The 10,205-nt window shown below is 35.2% G+C and overlaps 1 protein-coding gene across 9 annotated transcripts in view; it reads left to right on the top strand.

Moving 5' to 3' along the window:
- Positions 1 to 10,205, top strand: part of Dgkb (diacylglycerol kinase beta) — a 594,132-nt gene that overhangs the window by 248,316 nt on the left and 335,611 nt on the right. For all 9 annotated transcript variants that reach the window (XM_013347831.2, XM_013347829.1, XM_026782456.1 and 6 more), the window contains one exon: positions 8,779 to 8,864. In XM_013347831.2, coding sequence (XP_013203285.1) covers positions 8,779 to 8,864 — 86 coding nt within the window. The remainder of the gene's footprint in view (positions 1 to 8,778; positions 8,865 to 10,205) is intronic.

Raw genomic sequence — 10,205 nt, 5'->3', positions numbered from 1 at the left:
CACAGGGCAGGGAACCGTGATTGCTCTTTGGGCTGACGAAGGAGGGGGACTTGATTGGCTGAGGAGGTGGGAAATGGCAGGCGGTGGCGGGGAGGAGGCAGAAATCTTCAATAAATAAATAAATTTAAAAAAAAGAAAAAAAGGACAGTCTATGAGCCTGGAGTGAAGGCTTAAGTATTAAGTACTGAATGACCTTTTAGAAAGCAAAGATTTATTCCCACCAATCCCATGAGTATGCACAAATGTCTGTAACTCTAGTTCTGTCCTTCAAGGGCACTAGCATGCATGTGGTGTGCATACAAACATAAAAACCAAGCAGTGATATATGTAAAATAATAGTAAAAGTTTTTTAAGAGGACATACATTGCAGAGAGATGGAAAACTAGTGTCTGGCCTCCATTGCACACGTAAACTTCTACACCTGCACACATGCAACAAATAACTATGCCTACAGTACACACATACACAGAGGAACACACATGTGAATATTTCCCAGCTAGTATAAAACTTTATGTTAACAAAAGTTGTTTCTGAAGGTACTTTATTATCTTAGTGATCTCATAAACAGTTTTATATAGGATAAAATGTTTTAACTAAACATTACTTTTTGTGAATCATTGAAAATGACTCGAAGGAAATTTCATACCTTTTTAATAACATTTTCTAAAACTCATGCCCACTTGTCCAGAAGACAGTTTTAGAGAACGTATTATTTACTGGCTACTAATTTCTTGTACCTTTTATAATGCTGTTAGGAAAATATATAATGAGATAGCATCAATGGTTTTCAGGAATTAACGCTCCCATGTGGTTTCTCACTTTGTCTTTTATTCTGCTGTCTCTTTCCTTCCACACCTAAAACTCACATTTTCATAAGCAGTTTTCCAAGATGTCAAGGGATAATAAACTTAATGTTTCATTTCTTTATGTTTTACCAAACTATCTTTGCAATGAGTTCTTTTTTTATTTTGGTAATGGCATTAATTTTATTCTAAGATCATAAAATGAGCTCAAATTATTATGTACAGTTGTCCTCTTTGTCCTGATGGAGTGGACCCCCAAGTTTGTTGAAAATGTTTGCATTTTCTAGCAACCAAATTATCAAATTAAAGTGAGGATGTTTTGGTAAGAAAGCATTCTTATGATGAACTTTCTTCTTAGCTGGACCTACTGGGGAGGTTTTCAGAGGCTTGCAAGTCCTGTATTTGAAGCTGCTCTTTACAAGTTCTAAATGGAAATAGCTAAGTAAAAATTCCTTCTTCTGTAACAGCACTATGTTGCACCAGTTGTAGAATGAAACCCTAGGAGACTTAAATGCTTCTTACTCCCATTTTGAAAGGACACTGAAGTTTCAGTAACATTATCAGTGAGTGTGTGTTGTTTGTAGACATCACTTTGATGTAAGAAAACAAGGGGAAGGCTATGAAGAACTGACATTTTAGCTTAGTATGTCAACTGATGTCTGTGTTTAGAGTACTTCAGGCTTAAGCAGGAACCTCATCACAAATGCATGTTTATCCTAGGCTACATAGTGAGTTTAAGTCCAGTCTGAGCTAGAGCGAGATCTTACCTAAAAAATCAATTGTTGTGCACTATCAATACAGTGGCAACACAAGAATAATCACAAACTGGGAATCCTCCCTGAATTACAAGGCAGCTATGAAGTCATACAATATTGTGATTTTGAAAAAAAAATATGAAGGTGAATACACGCAACTGTGAATATGAATTGAGCATAATAATAAAACAGGAGCATGCTGTTTATGATGTGAAATTCTAGAGTCAGAAGTGATAACTTTTGAGACATTCTCCTGAAGTTACTCTTTGTGCTGAAGAGAAAGAGGAAAAATGACAGCTGGTGGCATGATAATGCCATTCGTGAGCTTTAGTCTCATAGTTATTCACTGCAAGGAACGCAAACATAGGTAATAAAATAAATATTAGTGCTGTCAAAATATTTACATCCCTCTTAGTATAAATAATGTCTAATACATACACTGCCTAATAGCATACACTTGTTTGTTCTGTATTTTCAGTATGGTTCATGAACATATGGTGCACACACCAATCTCTATGTTCTCTGATTAATAAATTTTCACCATAGAATCAAAATAAATACATGAATTTTCTTAATAAATCTCATTATCACACACTTCTAAAATTATAGTGTATGGACTGGAAACATTTTTCTTTCTTAAAACATTTCTCATGTGTGTTTTTAAAATACTGCATCAATTCCGTCTCAAAATTAAAAGGAATGTGAGCTTATTAGAGAAAGTGTGACCATCTCACCAATGCTTTATTCTTGAGTCCAGAATACTTACAAGATTTGTCTTCCCAACTGTGTTTTAAATGTACACTGTCATGCTGTTAACTATAGGAAGATTGTTGTACAGCAGAAGTCTAGAATGCATTCCTGTTGAATAACTGGAACTATACAACTTGCTCTAGGGTGCCTGTTGAACATTTACAGTGGAGCTACTGAGCTCAAATAAGATTGCTTTCAAATCTAACAATTGTAGATAAAGTCTCTAGGGAAACCAGTAATGCTGTGGACTACATTGGAAATTTAATAATAATTACTATTCATAATCTATTTGAAGCTTAACTTTAAAATATGCACTAAATAACCTGTACAGACCAAGATAATTTCCTTCTAAAGTAATTATACCCATTGATCTTCTAGATAAAATAATTTCAACTGATAGATGGAAAGTATAGCATACACTACTAAACTTTCCACAGAGGCATCCTTCTAAAATCTTCTCATTCCCTTATCCTGGGTTAAAAGAAGTATTGTGAGACTTTGAATTTTGGCTCTTGAGAAATTTATTGAATTGATGCAATGCCATGGCTGCACCTTCTAGTATAATTGCTATGGGCATAGTTTCCTAATGTCCACTGGTTCCTGTTTTCAACTGTAGGCAGAACTATTCTGCCCAAATTGAGCCTGAACTTTTGAGTTCTAGAAAATTGTCTTTGTGGATTTATTCTTTGCTTCAACATCATAGGCAAAAAAGTTTGAGAAATACAGAAGTATTCTTGGCCTAAAAATACAGAGAGAAAGGAAGGGAGAAACACAGAGAGAGAGAGAGAGAGAGAGAGAGAGAGAGAGAGAGAGAGAGAGAGAGAGAGAGAGAGAGGAGGGAGAGAAAGAGAATGCCTATTGATAGTATAATGTATGATCTTTTAAATTATTTGCTTATTTGTAAAAAGCACAGGAAAGCAGGAGCTGACAATTCTATTTTAATGGGAAGCAGAAGGAATTTAACACTAAGAATGACTACAGGATTTTCCTAGTCTCCTGTTCCTATGGAAAAGCACATGGATTGAGTAGATTAAGAAATTGAGTTAAAAGGCCAAATTTTCAGTCCATTCAGTAACCCTAAGCTAACCTGACAGTTGCATGAAATTGATGTTCGGGGGTAGACACTGCTAAAGAGCCAATGATAAGAATTTTAAAAAAGAGCACGCCTGAATTACAGATGAAGCAGCAACCTGGAACAGAAGGACAGTGGTGAATTCCCATGGGCAGGCATCAATTTAGTCTGTCATGTGACTACCACTCCTGCTGGCATGCTTTGAAAGCTCTGGGCGGTGAAAGGGATGGAGGGGGAGAGCAAAGAAAGAGAGATCTTCATTGTGAGAGTCACTCTGGGGTTAGGGAGAAGCCTGGTACTAGGGAAATGCCCAGGAATCTGCCAGGATGGCCCCAGCTAAGACTCCTAGCAATAGTGGAGAGGGTGCCCACGTATGCCGCTATCATCATAGAGCATTCATCCAGTAACTGATGGAAACAGATGCAGAGAACCACAACCAAGCATCAGGTCGAGCTTTGGGAATCCAATCGAAAGAGGTGGAGGATGGGATATATGAGCAAGGCAGGTCAATATCATGATGGAAAAATCTACAGAGACAGTTGAACCAAGCTCATGAAAAGTCATGAACTCTAAACTGACATCTGTGGAGTCTCCATGGGACCGAACTAGGCCCTCCATATGTGGGAGACAGTGGTGAAGCTTGGACTAGCTGAGAGGCCCCTGCCAGCAGGACCAGGATCTATCACTTGTGTGTGCGCTAGCTTATTGGATGGTGGGATGCCATTCTTATCCTTAATCCAGGGGGAGAGGCTTGTACCTGCCCCAACTTAACGTGCCAGACTTTGATGACTACTCACCTTTTGGGAGGAGCTGATGTGGGGGAAAGGGGTGAGGGGTGGAGGATTGCGTTTTGAATATGAAATGAAATTAAAAAAAATACATGTGATTAATAGAAACAAAAGAAAGCTTCCTTAGCTTCCAGTGCCAATGTGTTCAGAAATATAGAGGGGGACCATAATCTGCTAAAGAATTGTAATTAGAAAAACCTAAGTTAGGAAGAATTACAAGTAAACATTTTCAATAATATTCCTTATATTTAATAATGCTTCAATAATTATTAAGGGAATTTGTGCATTATTTAGAACCTTCTATTTACAAGGAATCACCAGAAATTGCTTTTATCCAAATGTCACCAGACTTAAGAAACTTACAAAATAATACACATTTTTCAAAAGTGTTGGAAATCATAGTGTATTCTAAGACTTCTATTTTATTTAGCAATATAAATATGGCAATTTTTTTAATTGAAAGGAGAAGAAAAATGAGGCCCATTATGACCCTGAGTGCTGTTATGTTACTTAGCAAACCAAATCTTATTTTCTATAAACGTAGAAGTACTCAGTTACCAGTAGGATGAAGGGAAGGATTGCAAGAATGGTATCATAGAGCAGGCATATATGAACATACATTTTCATACTAATAATTTAAACTAAAGAAATCATTTCAGTGTCTCCAAAGAGTACCGTATTCATAGTAAAAATACCATTGCAGAAGTAGACACTCATTTTATTGACCTCCTGAACTGTGCTGATCAGAAAGGAAATAGAGAAAGGAATTTTGTGTAACAAATATCATTTGAATGGATATATTCTAGAATTGTTCTATTTAAGACAAAGAACAAAATGTGATTAGTCTGTATAAGTACTCATATTTGGCTAATATTAGAATTCTAGCAAGGAAAATGAGACAGAGAAGTGGACCTATTATAAAAGTGAAACCAATAATGCTATTTTAATTACACTGTAGCACAACTATATGCACAAAATGTACATAAAATATAGACAAAAATAGTAATATGACTTTTTATAAACAATATATAATGGGAAAATTGTTTCCCAGGAAGAAGTAACATTAGTATCAGTAAACATAATTTTAAATATTCTCAAAATGTAAATAAAATATCTGAACAGATATAAAATATATTTAGTATTATATTAAATATATGTATATTTTATTGAATAATACTAAAAAAATAGCATATCCAATATCTTATATTCAAATATGAGGGATTTTATCATACTTGTAATTGATTAGTTTTATATCTTTAATATTGATTTAGGTTTATTTCTTATTATTTTTAAAGTTTACTTTAAAAACATATATTCAAAGCAAAGAATTCAAGGGAAAATTCTTTATGTCCTTTGGCATATACACATCCTAGAAAGTAAAAGTGATTGGGAGAGAACTGTGCTGATGCAAAGATGGACAAATCCAAGTAAGGGCAGAAGAGAATGCATGGTTCTCATGCTTTCAAATCCTGTTAAAATTCCCATTGTCTGAGTGGTTATTCAGTTATTTAATAAATGTAGAAATGAATAAAAATAAATTGAAAATTTTGCTAGACTAAAGCAAAGGTAGGCAGCAGATAAAGTGAAAGAAAAACTATATGTGAATTCTTTTTATTGCAAATAGAATATCTTCACTTACACAAGTCTTAGTTATTCATCAAGAGATTTATAAATTTGAACACATTGTAGTTGAATTCATTTTCATTTAAATCCATATCAGTGGATATTGGAGTAAAAATTCTTAAATTATTTCTGCAAAATACAAACTAAATGATTAAAATGAAGACAAATTAAGAAATTTTAATAAGAATCAAATGAATAGAAATTAATCAAAAATTTTCTTTATAAGGATTGAAAAGAACCAAAATATTGGAGAGGATGAACTAAGTGGACTACATTTGTTTGAACACTTGTTTGCTGTCTTTCAGAATGAGTCAATTGCATTGTATTGGAGTGTCTCAATTATAATACTCTCCAAGCAAACACTGCTTATAATAGTAGGAAGCAAATACAAAATACAAAAAAAAATCTTTATAACTGCATAGATCTACCAGCCAAGTGTCTCTGAAATGAATTTGAAAGGTATATTCACGTAATTGGAATTTCACATATCAGTGCATAGAAAGGTTTAGGGAAACATCATTGATGAAAAGTTAGTACCAGTGCCAGGGGGAATTGCAGAGTGGTGAATAAAGCGTACATGCTCAGATTCACCTGTGTGAGAGAGGAAGAACATTACATGGGAAGAAACAGAAGAACACAAGGGTTGTCAAGGACGTTCTGTAAACGGGGAGATTGGCACATAGAGAGGAAGAACATTGCATGGGAAGAAACAGAAGAACACAAGGGTTGTCAAGGACGTTCTGTAAACGGGGAGATTGGCACATAGAGAGGAAGAACATTACATGGGAAGAAACAGAAGAACACAAGGGTTGTCAAGGACGTTCTGTTAAGGGGGAGATTGGCACATAAGTACTCACCACATTGTGCACAGTGCAGGTATCACAAGTGGAGAAGGAGTGGAGGAAAATATTTGCCACAGATTCAAGAGAGGGAAAATATACACAATATAATATCCAAAGAACCGAAAGATACATCCGTGTTAAATATCTATGGATTTTATTACCAGATGGTGGGCTCAGTTAAATTGTATGTATTTTCTCATATAATGTTTCCATAGCTTTGAAAATATCTTCAAATTAATTTCATTTAAGTGTAAATTATCACTCATAATATGGAAATGTTTGTTAAATAACATTAACACTCAGTTAAAGAAATTCTCAAAGTTTTTGGATAGTACTGTTCATGGGAAAGGCCACACGTCACCAAGATACCTATGGGAATGCTCAACTGTGCTAATGAGACATTACATTACACACACAATCAAACCGGTGTTTAAACTCTCGAGAGCCATGTTGTAATATTCAAATGTTTGTACTATTCAAGGGTTTCAAGGAATTGGACACTCTCCACTCTGGGAGTCATTAAGAGCAATAAAGCAAATGTAGCAGAACATTGTACTCTAAAACAGCCTTCATACACATGCAAATTTTCATACAAATGCGACTCAAATGGTAACTAGAATAGTAATTTTTATAATTGTGAACAAGACAGGCTCTGAAAATTTATGTTACTGGGGACTGAGCTCAGCACCTCACACATGCCAAGGAAGTAATTTTCTCACTGAGTCACTTCTCCAGCCTGTAATAATGAAATGCCATACACAGTTTAAAGGTCAGAAAAGCAAATTATTTAATGCTGGAATCCATTCGTTCCTGTGACAACCACTGTAATGCATGATTTCATACTGAATCTATAAAGGATTTTTCATAAATAACAAAATCCACGAAGAATCCTATATATCTGCAGGTGGTAGAAATAAAGACAGATCTCTCTGTAATGTTTTAAGCTAAGAAATTTTTCTTACATGTGTATATAGTACAGTCTCATGGATGTTTAATATGGGTAGTGATGGCTCAGTGGATGAAGAGAAGTCGATGAAGTAATTTAGAAGTACCTGCTGCTCTACGAGGGACCAGACTTTGGTTCCCACCATCCACATCACCCTTTCCACACTGTGTCTAACTGGGTTCCAACCTATTTTAGCTTTCTCTGCCAGTCACACAAGTAGCAACGCCCCCACTTCTCCTTCACCCCTCCTCCCTTTCTTCCTCAGCCTCTCTCTCACTTTCTCATACATAAAATATTAAAGTGAATAAAATATATAGGAAGCTTTCTAGATGGCTGTTTGTATATGAATATCCAACGTAGAGAAAAATGACGTGGGTGATTCCGCACCACATTGTACTCAACGCTGATACATAGGGCAAGGGGAAAGAGGGTGCACCAGCTTCTCCTCTGCTTCCACGTTTCATTTGCTGGAAAATAGCGAGGAGGACTTTAAGGTGGGATACATTGCCTGCCTTCTGACTGTCCTCCCCGCAGGTGTGGTAATGACTGCTCCGCATGCAGTGCGAACAGGAGCCGCGGGTATTTAGCACAGCTGACCCAGCAATTAGGTTTAATCATCCCTGGGTAGTAAATCTGTTGACCAGGTCAGAGACAAGGTGAATCAAGTTTGGCTCCTCTTTTGGCAGACTGCAAGTGCTAAGGAAATTCTGAAAGCTAACATTTAACTGCAGGCTGACCAATGTCTCCCAGTAATGGAGAAAGAAAAGTGGGAACATGTTAGAGTGACTGACACGGTAATCATGGCCAAATAAATTTTCAAAAGACAATGGCTGATTGACAAAACTTATTAAAGAAATTGTATTGCAAATACTATTCTGGATTATGTGTGTTTCGATTACATCTGCGAGGATGTCCTTATAATGTTATAATTTAGTATCATATATTTTTTGAATTTGGCTTTTTATAAAAATAAATTAAATTTCCTATAGAACCTTGAATAAATAAATTTAAACAAATTTTAAAGACAAGATCTGGAATATGTATTCACAAAGTGATATTCGATAAATATGTAAGATAGCAATATTTACATTTTTTTGTAAGGTAAAAATGTAAGTTATTTGAAAAAAGCTAAGAATAATAAAAATACATAAGGAAGTATTGAAATGTAAATAATATGCCATCAAATACTTGTTTTTCAGGTTACACTTTTTCCGGGATGTCCCTGACTTCAGAGTGTTAGCGTGCGGTGGAGACGGGACAGTTGGCTGGATTTTGGATTGCATAGGTAATGAAGTCCTATGTTTAATGCGCTTGGGTGAGACTAGTAACCTTACCTTCTGTTCGTCTTCTGTCACCTCTTAGTCTTCCTGTCTATCAAGTATCAAGCATCATGATGAATGAATTCTGAAAATTCTTGCAGTTTTATTTTCAGATGTGTCCCTTTTTGGAACACATTCATAGTTTGAAATATATAATGTCTTGATATTCTAAAGTTGATACATTTCAAGCAAATATTTTCTTTACATTCTTTTAGTCTCTGAGTTCAGTATTTTTTATTATCACAGGTCATTTCCAAATCAATACTAATTCGAAGAAAGTTTGTTCTCTACAAATACACATTTTTTTTTCTTTTAAAGAAGTGAAAATCAGAACATTCTGTCTTGTTAATCGCTGAAAAACATCTCCAACTGGAAACGTCCTGGTGGGAGTGCCAGTCTCTAGTCTCAGCCTGGAGGAATCCCTCCTAGCCCCCAGCTGCCTGTGTGCAGATAATCCAAGAAAGAACATGTCATCATCAACACTTTCCTTACAAATCTAGCAATTTAATCTACTAATGTTGCATGAAAATGCACAGTAAAAATTCTGGTATTGGAATTCTAATGAAAGACAGAAAATATTTGTAAATGATTCCTATGTAAAAGCTAAAATTTGATAATTATAAAAATTATTCAGCAAAGGTATAAGTGTTTACACACCAGTAAAGGTTTTAAAAATGAAAACACTGGGAGTTTTTGGCTCATTGTATACCCCAAATTCAGTGGCATTGCACTGTGTTTTATCTGCAAGTCATCTCGTCAATTGATCCATATACAAACCCACACACTGACTTCATGAACTTAGGAGGGAAAGGGAAAGAAAATAAAAATTCTTGAGAGGCAAATATATTTGTCGTGGTTCAAATAAAAGCACGTGGAATTTTGGTGACAGATCTAAACTGCTTGGAACCTAAAATACTATTAAATGTAAAGTTAAATCTAAATAAACTTTAAGCGAACAAGCCTGAGGTTCTCAGGTCATCCAGCAGTAATCCTCTATTCATTTGCTTTGAAATGTTGAAATACTATGGATAGAAACAATTGATCAGCATTACTCAGAATAATTTATTTTTTTTTAGAATTTACTATTCTCAATTAAAATAGAGTGTCACTAGAGTTGATGGTGCAGGAAATTTATAGGTTCCAAGCAGTATAGATCCCATGTTGACATGTGTTTCTAAGCTTCATGTACCTGTTTCACGTACACACACACACACACACACACACACACACAATTTTGAATTAAGTCAAGATATTTAAACAGTTTTCCTCCTATGAGGTCTATGAAGAATCTCTGTTACTTTATATAT

The sequence above is a fragment of the Microtus ochrogaster genome, chromosome 1 (genome assembly GCF_000317375.1).
Source record: "Microtus ochrogaster isolate Prairie Vole_2 chromosome 1, MicOch1.0, whole genome shotgun sequence".
Classification (NCBI taxonomy): domain Eukaryota; kingdom Metazoa; phylum Chordata; class Mammalia; order Rodentia; family Cricetidae; genus Microtus; species Microtus ochrogaster.
Note: the sequence above shows the minus strand (reverse complement) of the source record. Positions and strands in the feature narration are given on the sequence as shown.